General features: G+C 44.8%; 1 protein-coding gene across 3 annotated transcripts in view; it reads left to right on the plus strand.

The window, feature by feature from the left end:
- The window catches only part of LOC146860184 (dual oxidase maturation factor 1-like), a 35,365-nt gene extending 28,957 nt beyond the window's left edge, over window positions 1–6,408 (plus strand). For all 3 annotated transcript variants that reach the window (XM_085644019.1, XM_085644020.1, XM_085644021.1), the window contains exons 6-7: window positions 1,792–2,006; window positions 4,112–6,408. In XM_085644019.1, coding sequence (XP_085500145.1) covers window positions 1,792–2,006; window positions 4,112–4,308 — 412 coding nt within the window. In that variant the 3' untranslated portion in view covers window positions 4,309–6,408. The remainder of the gene's footprint in view (window positions 1–1,791; window positions 2,007–4,111) is intronic.
- Window positions 6,409–18,184: the final 11,776 nt, after the last annotated feature.

The raw sequence follows: 18,184 nt of genomic DNA on the forward strand, positions 1-18,184 counted from the left end.
GTGGTGGTTGGTGATATTGTCGCCCACCAACGCTTATGAAAGATGTTGTAAACATTTCAACCAAATGTTATTGCACATGTGATGGCCCATTGAGAGCCCCACCAGTACTCGAGGAATATGATACACAAATACTTACAAGGCATTTCATGTTGGTAGTAGTTGATGTTCGGCATTCCGCGATTCCCTGCGAAAGGCCTTGTGAAACCACTGCTGTGTTATACACACACTTAGGGTAGACTAGAGGTTACTTGTTCCATGGATAACTAGGTCTTTCCAACTAATCTGCAAGACTTGATGTTGCAGGCAATACTGTTTGAGCCCACTGAGGTTTGACTGCAGCCCTACTCTGGCTCATGGAAATGCTTGGTTCAGAATTTGCTGCCTTACAATAGAAGTTATAAAGCAAGGAATGGAACAAAATCCTGCTGGAGTGTTCTCCCATCTCGACAGGGAAGTCCTAATATATCACTCTCACTGCTGGCATGTGTATGCTAGAGTTGAATGCAGAGCAATGGTTTGCACCAGTTGCTTCACAGCGGAAACTGTAATTGCTACCTTCCTCCTCCAAACCGCACCCTCTTGGGTCTGGGCAGCGTGCCAGCACATACAGCGAGATACTGAGCTCACCACGATGCTGGTGTGTGGTGACCTCTGACAGAGGCCGAGTAATTAGTAAAACATGCCTGTGCAATTACCTTTCCCACACCTGGGACTTAACGACAGGACAGGGACCATCGCCGGCACCTGGGAGGGATTTCCATAATGCCATGTAGTCATTCAGGGGTGTGGATTGACCTTATGAAAAGAGCTTCATGCAGCAGTCACAAGGCTCTTGTTAACCACACTTCGCAAATCTGGGTGGCTCAGTGGTTCGAGGCAGTGTCTCATCGAGATTTGCATCTTAAAAACGCCCTAAATTGGCAGTTACCACTCAGGGGCCATTTGTTGATCTATGTGCAATGAGTGTGTGATCACAGCTCGGGCCCTAAGCAAATAGGTGCCCATAACATTCAGACCGTCACCGAGGTGGGCAAAAACTTGAATCTGTTTTTATTTTGCAGCAGAGAGACTCTAGATTAAATGGGGCTGGAAATTGATCTACCAATGTGCCCTCGAAGGCATCATCACAGATTCACATGGCATGGTTGCAGAACAGGTTTGCACATTATCTTAGTCGGATTCTGTTACTCTGAGAGAAGATTGGACTGTTGCTCAATTTCCAGATTTTCCAGCCCATCCCATCTAACGTCACAGAATATTTTGTGTCCACGCATGGGAAGATTACTTATGCTGCTTCAGTTTCTCTCCAATATGACTAGAACGGGGTAGTTGGCAGTAAAGGATTTTACTTTAGAGTGGTGGGTGGTAGATCCGTAGAGAAGTGGCGTCCCAAGGAAAATTCACAAGATATATATTAGAATTGTTACAAAAAAGTGCAGTGCTAATGAGGTAGGGAGCACCACCATATTTCCTACATATGGTCTAAACCAACAAAACAAAGTACAAGAAATCCCCAAGCACATTACGTGTGCTGGGGGATTTCTTGTACTTAGTAAAGGATTTTACGCACACTTGTTTTGTGCCACTGAAGAATAAACGAATTAAAAAGAAGCCGGCGTTTGGTGTAGACTAATTCCAACACGCCAGATACCCGTAGGCTGGTCTTTTAATATCCGCTGACGGGGACAAACTTGAAATTGTCCAACATAAACTAAGTTGAACCGATTAGTGAGTATCTTTCAAGCCCATCATGGAGTCTAACCTGTGTGCTGTGTTTTCTGATGTTTATAGGGTGGCCTTCTGTGCCTGGCTCATCTCCAACGTCCTCTTCGTCATGCCGGCCTTTGTCTATGGGGCGTACATGCTCCTGGTGACAGCCGCCTTCATGATCTTCTCGCTGCTGTCCTTCGCCACAGTGAGGAATGTTGGCATCTGCCCCATTCACTTTGGGCACGCCGTCCTGCACCCAGACTTCGGAGCCTCATTCTGGATCACTCTAGCAACAGGTGAGTAGACCATCATCTACCCCAAAGGTCGTGTACAAGGCACACAAACAACTCTCTCTTCCTCCCCAACCCATTTTTTTAGAGCTGTTTTGGGTCTCGCCCATACACAGCTTTCAGCTATTTATTATCGAAGACTTGTTGTGTACAATACCTATATTAAAACTGGGCTGTTTTTTTCTTCAGTTTATTCATTACGATAAGATGGCTTACTTGTCAGACTCAGTTATTTAGTTCTTATTCAATGGCTTTTTTCCATCTTCTTGTGTTAGTCTCTCCTGTGGGGCATTAGTTCCTTAGTGCCATTTCGATTAATTGACTTGTATCCTTCCATGGCTCCACATAAGGGAACTACTTTCTTATTTTTCTTTCAGCACTCTATGGGAGTGCATGTGTTTTCTTGCTCTCGCCCTTATTTCCCCACACATCACGCCCTAGTGCTCTCCTGGCTGCTTCTCCTGTCCCTCCCCATCCAGCTCTGCTTTTCTTGTGGCTTTCCCCCCCCACACTCATCTGCCTTATTGCTCCACTGCCCCTTCCCATCTCGCTTTGCTGCTGACTGTTGGCAGTATTTACTTGCAGCGTGGCCCCACCAGTGCTCTGCCACCTCTCTCCATCATATACGTTCTTAAATTAAATGTTCTCTTTTTGAAGAGCCTAGAAGCCTCAATTTGCTGCCAGAATGCTCCTTTCTAAATAATGTTTTTGGCTTTTTATGCTTGTTTACGTCTGGCTTCACACTCTAGCTCAATCACCAGTGCTTACCATCCTCTATTGCCCTCTATGCTCTTACTCTCATTCACACTTAGTTTGTGCCCTCCTACTGTCTCTCTCTTCGTCGTCTGTAAGAAATTAATATCTCCTAATTAATGCTATCCATGGTGCATTACCCGCCTTCCAGTGCCACCCTGGTGCCCTTTCAGAAGGTCCTCCGTCCAGTAATCTCCCGGTCCCTTACTGTTGCTCCTTCTCTGATATAGTGATAAATTACTGTTTATTTTCTCCATTCAGAAGCACTTAACCATAAAAGCATCACATTGTGATCACTGTCTTTGATAGCTTTGCTAACATCCTTCATAACTATTTGGCGGGCTCCTGAACTTCACCTTAAAACCAGTGACTTGTAATTTGCTGTTTCCTGTATTGTTTACCCTTCTCGGCCAGCATAGAAAAATGCTCGTATATTGTAAATATAAGTTATGGCATTCAGAGAGGGGGGTCGAGGCATCAAGAGCAAGACCCTGCCAGGAGCTACACACAGTTAAACCCCCTTACACCCATGCTTAAACCCTCCTGGATGGCGCGCTGCGCACTGCAGCTCGTTTTCACCCTATGCACGTGCCTGGGACACCAGCTTTTCATGTTGTAAACATTAACAGACCTTTCTCATGCACGCCCTTCACATGCTGGTTGGCCAGTGATTTCTGTGCCTCTTCCCCGGGCCTTGACTTCACCTCATTAAGATAAACAGTGACCTCATAGTGGCAGGACTTTTCTTCTTGTTTCTTGCGGTGTGGGTTTGGTGGGCGGCTCCATGTTAACATCCAGTGACGCCAAAGCACAATTGCCCTCATTAAAATCAGTTCTTGCTTTAAAAAATATAAAATTAGCACACTAGGGTTGGCGCTCTCACATCAAAACCCTAATACCTTTCCTCAGCTACGCCTGTTTTGCCCTCAAATTTTGTTTCCGGAACAGAGGTACCTTTCCCATAAGTATGCACCACAAATTATGTGCACTTCTGAGGAAACACCGAGATCTTGCTGCTTGCAGTTACCCTGGCACATTTGGCGTAGAAACATTGAGAGAAAGGATAACGTTGAGAAATGTCTGCTCAGGAGACCCGTAGAAAAGGTTAAGGACACAGAGTTATGGTGGCCATGCGATTCCGGGGTCTGTGAAGAGCAGGTTAGCCTAAGAGGTTGGTGTATCCAGTGGTATCCTCGAAGGTAGCACGTTCACCTGCCTTTGCTTGGAGGGGATACCTGACCCCCCCCTGCACAAACACAAGAGAAGAGCACACGATTTCTAATGCTAGCAGTGGGGGCTCTGTAGTACAACTGCTTGATCCTTTGTGCCTAACTCTGCTTTCTGTGGTCTCCTTTCAGGTCTTCTGTGCTTTCTGGTTGGAATCATCATCATTGTGATGGACCACTTCATGCCCAACAAATTAAAGGCATTTTTCAGCCTGGAGGAGGATGAAGAGGACCTCATTGTGGTACAAGACTTCATGAACCCGCACTTTGCCAAAACTGCTACCATGCAGCACCCTCCGGATATCAGACTCACCATCAAAAACTTATAAGGGGTGTTTTGGACATGATGCTCGCAAATTGCACATCAGACAAATAGACTTGAACTCTTTCATGCTTGGGGGCTTTTGTGTCAGATACGGTCAAGATGAGGCCGTCAGTGCTCGTCATCCCGATGCAAAGAAGGAATGGGAGGCTCGACCGCGAGAATCCTGGGAGCCAAAAACCTGAACACAACCCTGAAGAAGCAGAGACATTGGGCGCTTCCATTTGTTTTTACATTTCAAGAGATAGGTGCGGTTCAGTTGTTAGTAACTGGAAAGGAGAGTCAGCAGGCTTGCCCACAGATTGACTCCCAGCTATGAGAAAGACACTCTGTGTGCTCTTGGACTTGTCACCATGGCTGACTCTAGCCAACAGCAACTGGAACTGTAGCGATCAAGGCTACTGAGGCAATGCATTTCTTATTGTATATCTCCATATTTATTTTCATGCAGTAATTTCTACATATTTGCACATGCATCCTTTGTGACATAAGCCTGCTAACTGTAGGTCAAGACACCCAGATGCACGTTTGAGTGATGGGAAGCTGCAGATCTTAGGATGATAGGTAATGCCTAGATAAACATTTCTGCTGTAAAGCAACATACAGGTAACCTAGGAACTATTTTCCGATTTGCAGTGCCCGAAATAACAGTGATATGTTATTCCTTGCACTACAGAGAGCATTATCGGCTGGTTTGTAAGTGCAAGACGTGCAATGGACAGGCGTGTGTGCGGGCAGTGCAGGCATCTGCTTCTTCAGGTCTGCTCGGGTATTTTTTAGAAGTTTGGGACAGATCATGGAAAGGCGAGTTGCAGGCAGGAACATACATGTGTAATATAGTTTTCTAAAGAGATGTCTCTCTCACTCTTTGGGATGGTACTGGGATACATTTTTCAGGAAATGCAAATGAATGGACCCAGCCATTCCAGCTACAGAGGTATCAGTATATTGGGAAACCTCCACATGTGTCTGCTTTGGTCTCTTTTGCCATCACAGACTGGTCCTTTAGACCTTAATAAACAGTGCACAAATGACTAGTTGCTCTTAAGAAAGTCCTTGCTAGTGGCTTGAAGTTCCATGTATGAGCACCGAGGCGGCCCTGCCTTGCACTAGCTAACGGCATCAGGCTGAAATACTGCTACTACCTCGTGGGTCTCTACCAACAATGGAGGGTGCTGGATATATAGGAAGTGCGGCGCCCACCTGGTGGGTCGCTGAAATAGAAGGTGGGACCTTTAGGCATGTGAAGATTCTCATGGTGATGCTCCTGGCACCACAGGTGAGACATTGAGTCTGTGGAGGAGAAGGAGCCTGGGTCACCAGTGCATTGGAGGGAAAGAAATCTCCTTTACAATAAGCATTACGGGGAAGTGCACCCTTTTATCTGAAAATATGTGATACTTCAATAGATGCAGTGGTCTGAGCAGCAGAGTTCACCAACTGGCATCACCAAATGTCGGATGATCCACTAACCACGACCCACGACCCACGCAGGACTCTGAGAATATTATATTCTGTTTCTTATACTGTGTAGAGCGCACCTCTACAATTTTTTTTAATGACCTGGTAGCACAGCAAGATGTGCCCGATAGACGAGGGTTACATAGAATAAATGAGTGAATGAATGAATGAATGAATGAAACAAAGTAGGGAGATGGATGAAACCAACTTCAATGAGCTCCACTAGTCAATGACAGGCATCAACCAATTATTACTTGCTGGGAACCACTGCACTGGAGGATTATAGTAACTGTAATTTTCAGTGTCTTGAAGCCAAAACCAGTAATAAAGCATAGTGCCTGAATTGGTTCTCATAGTTAACCATAAACGTGGTTGAGGAGCTCGACCACAAAGTCTTGTTCACATTTCAGCCTGCACATGTCACTGTCGGCCTCTCCCTCAAGAGACGTCCTTCTGGCTTGGCATAGTCTGCCAACGCAAACACGCCATTATGTTAACTGGTATCCAGTGTATTTCTTACTTGACTTGTAGTTCAATCAAAATGATCAACATTATAGTTGTATATAAATGTGGCAATACAATGCAATATGTTCCACGAGCAATGTATCGTTTTTGTGAATCAAATACAATAAGTCTGTGGAAATGATTTTAGTGCTTTCTTTTTTTTTTACTCCTACCTTCTGTGTTATTTGGATGCCAAAAATGCATATTTGTTTCTCTCGCCTGAAAACTCTTTGAGGCACCATTCCTCTGCCCGATAAGCTTTTCAATCAGTAGTGGCTGCTACTAAATGGGTGAGGGAGGGCGAGGCAGGAGGCGGGAGGCGGGGTGGGGTCAGGGGGAATGAAAAATAAACCCACTTACCTGGATGCACCTGGAATGGCCGCCACCTCTCCTCCGTCTTCTCTTCTCCTGGGCAGCAGGAAGCAGAGAGACTCTCATGACCAATCACAACGCTGCCTTACAGCAGGATTGTGATTGGTCTGAGCACCCTCATTCTGCACTCAGACAGGGCGTGGGATGATGTGCATGTTCTCCACCCATGCTGTAATGCAGCCTAGGTGAATAACATGCAAAGTGCGCATGGCTATTTGGCCAGCCCGAGACGGCCAGCCAAAATGTAATGCACACTTAGAAAGTGCCTACCACTCCTTCCCCAGCTCTAAACAGCCCAGCCCCGCCCCCCCAAACAACTGAGCCAGTACGGTTAAATAAAATGATAATAACGTTATCATTTTATTTTTCAATTTTCAATTAAGTGAGCAGTGGGGCGACGCTCATCCACCTTAACGGATGATCCGCCACTATTTTCAGTTACATAATTAAGCCACCAGGTGGCCAGGGAGTCCAGTACACACATATTGGCTTTTGTTCTCCTGGGCAGCTCTTAAAGCACTTGACCTTCGTATGACCTCTACATTTACAGGCTTCTTACCTCCATTTCCCCTAAGAAAGCTATGGCTTGGGCATCTTGAACTAGCCTGCTGTGCAGGGTTTTGCATCATCAACGCAAGCATGAACTGTGCATCATTGTTTGGTGTTGTGAGTCAAGGTTTCAGAACATTTTGTACTTTATATTTTATTTTTAATCAGGTGAAGTAATTTAGCTCCATTAAAAAACCTTTATGTTAAGGTTTTGCTAAATTACAATACAGAACGGGCAGTCTGTACATAAGCAGGAACACTCTGTCTGGAAGACAGTATGTGAAGGCAACACAATATTGTGCATTCTTTGGACTTTGCAGAAATGATGCAAACCCCATTGTTTGTACGCTACTGTGCCCCATTGTCAGACTGAGACAAATGTGTGTCCCCCTATGTTAGTATGTCTGTTTTATTTAATGCATGTGAGAAAGTGCATCTTTTGCATGGTTAGACCCTCACTATTTGCCTGGTTTTGATGTGGTTTCACATGTAGTGCACAGGGTCCCTGCTGCCAACCAGGTGCCCTGTGTCAGTGCACCTTCCCTAAAACAAACTCTTGATTAGTACTTCAGCCCCCTGTAAGCCCTAGTAAATGGTACCCTGGGTACCTAGGGCCTGAGAGCTGAAGAGGGCCTCTTGCCCCCCCCCCCCCCCCCTCATTGGGACCATGCCACTGCCCTTGCAGCCTGCATGCCCCGGAGAGGGAGAAAACAACATAGTTGACATGGCTGGATGCCATGCCAGCTAGCACTTCCTAGCAGCATAGGTAAGTCACCCCTCTAGCAGGCCTCACAGCCCTAAGACAGTGTGCGCTATATGACAGGTGAGGGCATATCTGCACGAGCATGATATGCCCCTACAATATTGGGCACCATTTCCTAATATTGTAAATGTCAGTGTAGTCATAGAGAGTACATGGGCTGGGAAATCAACAACTTGAGTTCAACAGCATCATGATGGTTTTACCTAATACAGGAGTGTTAGGTACCAAACTACTCCTTTCAATAAACCCCCTCTGATGCCAGTGTGGTATTTATTGTACCATGTACCCAGAAGGCACCTTTGAGGAACCCCCCTGAATCCCTATCAACCCTGGTATGGTCTCTGACTGGCTGTAGGCAGCCAGCCACCACCAGACCTGTTTCTGGACCACTGAGTAGAGGGCCCCTGCTCTCAGGGACCAGAAATAATGCACATTGGGCAGATGTGTCATGCCTCCTCCATCAGTATGGGCCAATGCTCGAAGAAGGGAAGCTTCAAAGACCTGCTGCTTGTGTAATGCGCCCACCAGCCCCTGCTGCTACCAGCAGATAGCAGCCCCTGGTTTACACTCCCACTTTGGGTGGGAAACCCGGCAGTAAAAAAAAAAAAGATAGGTGTGCCCACTTCTGCCCACCCCAAAGGTGGGGGGAAGCAAGGAGAGGCACAACTTTCAGTCCGCACCATTGTGAAGATGGGGGGACCCCTTTAATCAGAGCGAGGAGGGTGGCATAAGAGAGGGTGTTGTCACCTCAGGAAAGGTGCCTAAAGGCCCTACCTACTAGTCCATTAAAATACCTTCTAAATTTAGTATCCTCAGACCTAACCCTCAGATCCGACAGACCAAAGTAGAAGACAGAAGACGACCGCTGCCGTACCAGGAACTGAACCAATGCAGGTAAACCCTGGCAATAACCCCTCCACCTACAACCGGTTCAACCACTTGACCTACTATGCTTCCTGAAACACTGCAAGGTCTCCAAAAAACCCCAGAGACCCTTCAACCTTCACTAAAGTGCCAAGAAACACCCAACGCTAAAGGCTCTAGTCCCCGGCATCTGCCTGTACCAGAACTGCAGAGGTGAGGACCAACCCTTGGGTTGACATGACTCGCTGCTACCAAAGAACTCCAGAACTGCAGTGGTGAGGACCAACCATTGGGTTGACGCGACTCACTGCTACCAAAAGACTCCATGACCGCAGTGGTAGAGGACCAGCAGTTGGGTCGACGCGTTTTTTTGCCCAGACAGAGGAACACCGCAGGATGGCCTTCATGACCTCGAGGGACCCTCTCGGCCCCACAACCTGAGTTGTTCCCAGGCCGGAGCCTGAGAGCCTGTACCCTCCTGCCTGTGGCCCTGCCAGCCTCCTCCAGCCTCTCTTGCTTTGCCTGCCCGGCCATGACCTCTCCATGACAGTACGATGACTGCAGAACTACTCCATCTGATCGCGAGCAGCTAGCCACCGGCGACCATGACGGTAATCGTGTTGGCAGTCTGCTGAAAACCAACCAATTGCAATCTGCGGACCGCGAGGGTGAAATCTCAGTTGCCAGTATCTACCGCCTCGATTTAGATACTGAATCCTGCACCACTTGGGTGCCCCTAATCTCCCCCACGACCGACACTGCCCGCAGTGTTGGTCTGAGACACCCGTAGACTGGACTTGACCTGTAAGTGGTATACATATGTGTCACACCACACAATAGTTTTTCTCCACAGGTTAATATTGAGCTGCTCTGAAATTTGCACTGTCAAACTTCTGAAACCCCGAAAAGTATTTTTGTTGAATTGTACTTACCATAATGCGAAGACCCTTGTCTTAAAAATAAAATAAGTATAATGTTCTTAAATTGGTTTGGATCTCCTTCTTGAGTTGCGTGCCCATTATTGATCACTGTTGTGCAATAAATGTCTTACACTCCTCTGTGTTAGGCCTAATGCTACCTGACCAGACTACCACAAATAAAGCTCTTTGGGTTTTACATTGAGCCCTGTACTGTGCACGGTATCACCACCTAGTGGCAATATTGTATACAGAGTCAGCTTCCTACATTGGTGGTGCAGCGGTGGGGTTCAAGACTTTGGCATTTGTTGTACCACTTGATTGATAATTGATATAATTGATTTCACTGAGGACATCCCCAAATGTTCATTAGAATAGATTTGTTTCCTAACTGTAGATTTTTTCCAAACTGTTTAAAAATAGTGTTAGAGCCTTGGTTAACTCCCCCACTGTTCTAGAAATTTAAAAGACTTTAAAGTAGTTAGGCCTTAGAAATACTTAGAGGTTTTTTTCTCTCTAATAAGACCCCACTTACTTTAAACGCCATGACTGATACTGCAGGGGCCAACCAGGAACTCAGCCTTGGTCCCTCTGCACATCTTAAAAATTCTCAACTTAGATATTTGTGTAAAGCATTGAAAATTGCCATGGGTTCTAAACCCCATAAATCCAATCTCCAGCAGTTGCTGGCAGCCAATGACAAGGCCCTGGCAAACAGAACTCTCCCCCCCTCCCCCGGGGAAGAAATAGTAGAAGAAGATGAGGAGGTAGAAGGGGCAGACACTGACTCAGTCACTGCCCCCTCAGATAACACCACCACTGGTGGAAGTGACCTCAGTAGTGTCCCAGATGAGGTAGATACTGCAGATGCAGATCTTCAGCAACTGACCAAGAGGATAGTTCTAGAAGCTAAACTCCTAGCGAAAGAGAGAGAAAGAGCTGAGATGGCTCTAGGATCCATCTGTGGTGGCAGCAACATAATAAATAGGGAGGTAGACTTAGTTGACACCAAAATCCCCAAAAAAGATTGTCCCTAATTACTTTGAAGGTGAATATGTCCCTGAATGGTTCATTTCATTCGAGAGAGCCTGTCTTAGTAGACATGTCCACAGGAAGCTATGGAGAGTGATCGTGTAGGAAATGTTCTCAGAAAAGTGCAGGGACAGACTCCAGACACTCATTGAGAAATATTCTACAGTTTTCGCTGCAGTCTACACCAGAACTCATGGTACCGCTGCACTGGCTGTCTTACCTGAAGTACTGAAACAGGTACAACATGAGTATGGGGCAGCACCTGCCCTGGACTTGGGGATAAAACTGATGGGCAATTTTGCTGCACTATCAGCCATTATGTTAAGTAACATAAAGGGGGAGGCATCAGCATTAGCTATACACCAACGCCTGAGGGAGTTCGCTCCTGCACAGCAGGAGTGAGAATTGCCTAAAATTATCGACGAAACCTATGCTAAGCTAGGTAGAGATAATTTGGGAGCCAGACTTGGGAAACCACAAGTAAATACTAATTCTGAAAAGGATAACTCTAAGCAAGCACTTGATTCTTCCAAGAAGAAATGGGCCAATAAAGAAATAAAATAAACAAAACAAGACACAATCATGGGGTGGGTCTCCTCAACAGGAAACCACTGAGAAGAAATATAATCTGAGAAACTGTGATAATATCAGAAAGCCTGACAGGTATTAGGATACTGATACATGTTCCTTTCGTTCCTTTCAGAATTCATCTGATACACATTCGGAAAAAGGTGGATGATCAGAGTGCATATCAGAAAAACGCATAAAATCGAAGAAGGAATCGCAACGCTCATCAGAATACATCATTAAAAAAAGAAGATAATCAAAAGACTCCTAAACCTCAATCTAAAAACAAGAAGGTAGCTGGTGTTAAAATAAGGCAGGCCCAGGCTACTGAGGACTCTGCTTCTGAACAGGAAATGGACAGCGCAGCAGAAGTCACAATAGCTCGCAAGAACCTGATGGATTATCTGGTGGTAGTAGCGCATATCACAGTGGAAACACGATACAAGGGTGAGTGTTGCCCATCATTTATATGAAAAAACGCTCGAATTGGGGAGGGAAATACCCAGGAACATCAAGGCTCTCTTTTGGGCGAATTTGACACATGGTTATGATATTCTTTTGGCTGAAAAAGGTTGGCCACCTAAGTTTGTAATGGAATGCCCAATGGGGGAAACGATAATTTTACCTGCTTTCTCTGACCTCATTCCAGTATCAATTAAACATTTATACGCCAAGGAGTGGGCATTAGTGCTAGCTCCTGCGCTTTACCGAAATCATGTTGGGTGTGCATTGCTCCAACCGCCAACGACACTGAAAAGACTACAATCCATTTTAGGATTTTTTAATTTTGGCAGAACATACATTTTGTATTACACAGAACAAGTAAAACCATGCTACAATTTAATCGGACCCAATTTTTCAGTCACACATTGGACACAGGAACATAAAACATTTTACGTTCCGTACAAGATGACTGAAAATATTTGCACAAACATGTAAACACAACAAACCTGGTGATCCGTGTAGTCGCTGGACCAACCGGGTACACCTATATCACCTTCAATGAAGCTGTGAAGTACTCAATAAAAATCCCAAGGTCCACACTTACCAGTGGCCCGCAATATATATATATATATCAAATAATAGTCAGTCGGCAACGGAGAAGGTTCAGAAGCTTTATTGGGCAAAGCATAACTCTATATAGAGGAGCCTCATCGATCCTCACCCATCAGGTGCGCCGAGGAAGACTGCTGGCTCCTTGACAAAACCACACTTATATACATAACAGATTCAGCATACAAAGCCATACAAGTGGAAAAATACCAGTTAGTCCATGGGCTCCTGGATGAGCTCATACAGTGTTAGGTTTCAGCCTTACACAAAGGGTTGCTATCTATACAGAGGAGGTCGGCAGGGTGACTCCCTTTTTGTCCCAGGGCCTGAAGGAATTTGCTTGATACTCCCTACAGCAGATGTGACCTTGGGCCTCGGCTGTAAATACCACTAACCTGTCTCTGAGCTGGTACGAACTAAATCATGAAGATGGTAGGCAAAGGAAAGCACGTGATCTGACACGTGGTCTATCACAAACCAAGATGGCTACAGTATGGTTTTTGGCCCTTTTTGTCATGCAGTAAGAAACGAAAGGAAACGCTTCTTCTAGAACATATCAATAGGTGTTTATGTAGATCAGAGTACCGTCATACATACATTGTGCTAACTTTTCATGGTGCGAATAAACAGAACAAATGATTTTTATCTTTCAGCTGGTACAATACCCATTGCATACAAATCACATTAGTACACAAATGATGAACTGCATTTTGCACCCACCGAGAAAATTCTCACAGCAGTCCAGACTGCTGTAGTGAGAAAGAGAGCACTAGCACAGGGGAAACGAATAATTGTGTTTACCTTGGTACTGATCTTAGAGGCTCGTTACCAAAGCAAGCGTTCTAAATGCCAAATCATTACATCCACGATGGATACAATGGGCTCACTCTCTCACTGCAACAGATGTAGATTACAGATTTGATTCTACATTACAAACACAAGCATTCCTGCAGTGCAGACAAGAATATCCTCTGCTAATTAAATAATGCCTCTAGATCAATATGATAACATCATTACACTGATGGATTTGCTCAGCCTGCCGTAGGGACAAGACACCAATATTCTGCATTATTTGCAATTGTAAAGGGGCGCATGCATGGCGGAAGGTTCCATCCTGAGAAAACACACACACCATCCTTAGGGGACTATACAGTGCAGCTGGCAGAACTGAAAGCCCTGATACTGGCACCACAAAATACGGATAAAGAGTTCCCCACGCTTATAGTGTACAACTCATACTACTGGGTCTAGTCCTATAATGAATACCTTCACTATTAGGGCCAGAATGGATTTCTAGATTACAGGGGTTGCACAATTCTGCACAAGCTGCTTTGGAAACAGGTGGCAAAGCTCATAGCATGCTTGCCACAGGCTCATGTTATCAATACATTGAGTCATCAATGTGTTGATGGTCACATTGCAGGAAATTCCATGGCTGATGAAGCTGCTAAGGCAACAGTCTGCACTGCTGCCGCTGCTGCAATCACTCATTCTAGTATGAGATTAGACAAAGACGTACACCTGCCGAAATGCTTTCCACTCAAGTCCTCCTACAAGTTAGATGCACAAAACATTCCATATGCTCAGATTCCAGGAGTGGGGGGTGGAGGTATACCAAACACTGATCGCAGATTGGGTTTAATACTAGTTGCACATGAGGGTCTAGGGTCAAGACACATAGGGGTTACTGCTATAATTTTATTATTGAAGCAGCGCTATTGGTGGCCTGGTCTAACTAAACAGACCAAGGATTTTGTCCTCAAATTTAACATCTGCCAGCAGAGAAAGTGTTCTACCATACACCTCTAATGATTTCAGACAAGCCTCCAGCAGTTGTTTATTTGGATCACTGCAGCTCCTTACACTCAGACAGGACTTACCAGTACATCTTGGTGGCAGTGAATTCATGCTCCAGATTCCTGTGAGTTTAGTCACAGCAGTCGGCTGACGCCCAAACTCTCATAAAGGATTTGCGAGTCTTCATCAGGACATACACAATTGGCACACTACATTCCGACCAGGGTCCTGCGTTTAGCTCTCGGACTTATGAAGAAGCCATGAGAAATTTGGATGTGGCCTTGCGGTACTCCTCCCCCTATCATACTGAGGGAAATTCAATTGTTAAGAGGAAAAAACGTGACTTAAAGCAGTCCGTAACAACAAGGGTATTAGGATCGGCTCGCAGTTGGGTCAATCACCTATATTGGGTGCAGAGGGTACTCAATAACTTGCCAAGAAAATCCCTGGCTGGGCGTACCCCATATGAAATCCTGTTAATAGTGAGAATGTGGGCCCCAGACCTGGATAATGTCATTGCAGTGGCGGTGGAAACACAATTTGACATCAATGAATGTTTGCTGTTTTACAGGAACTCAATAAATTCTGGGGTGCACAAAGCAAAGTCCAAGTAAAACGCACCACCATTGGGAGAAGTGAGGGTTTTACCGGCAAGACCCAACTGGATCCTGAAGATTGGGGATCTGGTCCGGGGAAAAATTAAATTGTGGACAAGAGAGAATTTGGGCCACCTAACAGAGTGCCTGTAGCTGTCCTGGCTGTCAAAGGTACCAGAACTGTACTTCTGCTGCCTCTTGCCGGCCGCCGAGACAAAAGGTTTGTCTCCATTGATCTGATCAAACCACACTATGTGGCTGATTCTCAACAGTAGGCTGCGTGGGCTCCTCGGTAGCCACTGCACTCCTCACGCTACCCTTCAGTAAGTTCAAATGGAAGCTTTCATAACTACAGAAGATACCCCTCGCCAAAGAGAAACTGTAAACAACAATGAAGTATTTCTTCTTCCTGTTGAAACAACTACAACTGTACAGTCAAAGAGTATAGAAACACAAGTATAATCAAACACAACCTAATCAATAACATCTCCTCATGTGCTAGGGAAGGGCTCTCTCTTACAGCGCTTAGAGACCCGACGGTGATAATGCGCTCTACAAATGCGAATTACAATATCAAATTGTAAAATTGACAATATCTATGTGAATATGCCACACATTGATTAATCTACGAGTTCTACAAAACCTGCTGAGCTGCCAAAAATAGGCCGAACAGCGTCTGTCTACTTCGTGGGCTATGTCAACTTCTCATTGCATTCAACTGAAAGTGAGATACCAACGCCACTGCCTCTCCCTTTCAAGCTGCAAATGCGAGCTCTCTATCTTTGGCTGAAAAAGACATACTTTGTTACTCCTTGGTTACATCTATGGATTACAGCTGATTTACTATTCATGGTCCTCTGGATTGGTTTAGTGACTGTCGTTTTCCTACTCCTGAATGGACACGATCTCCCAGAACGCTCTGCAGTACAGCTTGTGAACTTGGTTCTGAAACCACATGCATCATCACACCATGAACTGAAGGACATGTCTCTAGTGAACATTACATCAGTTCTGGTTCCAGAAGGAATAGTTTGGGACAGGGTATCTGATAAAACATGTAAATGATAAGAAGACACACGAGGTGAGAAGAGTTATTCAGCCATCGACTCTACTTTGCCAACAGCAATAACTGCCATACCTGAACATTCTAAGGCAGCCTTCAATGGAATGTACGATGAGTACATAGTCAGAGGAGGCAGGAACAAACCACTAATTACTTAATCTTCATACATAAATAATAAGATATAATAAAAGAATATATACATACAGAGAAAAGAGATAAGATTAAAATACATCTCCCATTTACAGAGAAAAACAACAGAAGCAACTAAACTTCTGTTCTTTTAACAATTCTGTCTGAACTCCACAATTGACCAGTCTCAAGAAGTACTACATTGCGGTATGCTTTTGTGATGTGAGAAGGAGGAAAAAACTTGCTGTGACTCTGATGATCCTTCACACTCCTTTTAACATATACACAATCACCTTCCTTCCGTGTGTGATTCTTCACCCCTTTTCTGTCATCATACCATTTTTGTTTTTTACTTCTTCTGATGTTGATCTATCTTTTCACTAACGCTAACAATATCAGTTCTCACATCAAACCCACCTCCCAACCATTGAGGGTTCATCTTGGTACATGGTTTTCTTCCTTTGAGGGAAACAAAAGGAAATATACCTGTGGCCAGGTTGGGGGAAGTGTGAAAAGCACAAACATTATCACACAAAGATTTCTCTACATCTTGGCCATTAACTACAGCTAGTTGGATATGATCTTTGATCATACAATTGGTCCTCTCTACTAAGCCATTTCCTTTAGGGCAGGGGTCTTCAAACTGTGGGGGGTGACCCCCGGGGGGGCGTGGAGTGATACAAAGGGGGCAGCGCATTCCCAGGCACTCTTCTGCCCAGGCCCATAGAACTACAAGGGCTTCAACCCCCCTCCTCCCCGTCGTGTGTCTCAGCCCGGGCTGCTGCAGCTGTGAGCTCGGCTGGGCAGTGTTTGGAGTCTGATCTCTGGCACGCCCAAGTTTTTGACCGGTCGTTAAAGACCATTTGCATATTTACATGCCTTTGTAAACTGGTTACCGAGGCTTAGTTTTTTCTGGTTCCAGCACCCTCTGGGCCCCCACTCTGCCTATTCCTTACATTAAAACAGTTCTATCACACGCAGTTGTGAATAAAACTCCAGGAAGTTAAGAATGCCACAGTTCAACAACAAATGAAATGAACCAATAACAGAAAAAACATTCATACATCTTCAAAGGTTTTTTTCTGTACACAAATTGTTTTTCACTTTTGTCAATTTCTATTAGAAGAATAATTTATCTTATAACAACATTATATACAAGTACCATTGCATCTCGGCACTCCAACTTGTGAGAATTTGGTCCTGTGGATATGCTGGAGTTGTAACAATATTAAAGCACTGAGTACGTAGGCTTAGGGAACCGTTTGTTAACCTGATGAATATGCAGATTTAGATTTAGATGTAGATAAAGTCCTGGAATAGTTGGATAATGCATTTCATGAAAAGGAATATAAAGTAAGGTTGCCAAAAGAAAAATGCCTGCCGTGTGTTGTTTAAAGAGCCTGCAAAGACCTTCTCTTGACACTAAATAGAGTTATTGATAAAAAAGTATGTATTCATTTGTTATGTGACTTTTCTGTCTTTGTTCTCTTTAATTATCAGTCATGGATCATTGAGGTAGCCCTAGAACACAATTAAAAGTGATTTCTATTTCTATTTGCTGTTCTAAGTATGCACAGATAAATGCTGAAAATACGGCTTTAGGTGACTGCTTATTTTTGTACCGTCTGGGCCATCAAAATAATGAGCTGGCAACCCTAACCATAGGACTGAAAGTTTGTTGCAGGATGAGCATATTATTTATTTCCTCCACCCTCGATTCCTGATTAATGCCATTATAGCAATAGTTTAACTTATATCTTAAGACCTATGCCGCTGTCTATAACATGCTGAGTTACTTCAAGTGTCTGGGAATGCACCCTGCATTCAGACAACTCACTCCTTATTCTCGCCCTTCACTTTCACGCTCATCCTTCACTCACAGCGATCACAATGCACTCACACTGATGACCATGCACTCACACTATTCACCCGCTCACCCTGCACTCACAGTGATCACTCTGCACTTACATTGCACTTGCGCTGTTCACCCTATACCTATCCCTGCAGGCACATGAGCACACAACTCACCCTGCAGTCATGTGACACTTCACTCACCTGTCCACCTTTTGCTCAATCTGCAACTCACTCAAACAAGCCCATCACTAACCATGCATCAATTCATCCCACTCTGCGCTTACATCCGCATCCAAATTCATATGGAAACGCAGGAAGAGAGTGTGAGTGAAATGAGAGGACTACTGTTATACTGTATGAGA

The sequence above is a fragment of the Triturus cristatus genome, chromosome 3_1, assembly GCF_964204655.1.
Source record: "Triturus cristatus chromosome 3_1, aTriCri1.1, whole genome shotgun sequence".
Lineage (NCBI taxonomy): Eukaryota > Metazoa > Chordata > Amphibia > Caudata > Salamandridae > Triturus > Triturus cristatus.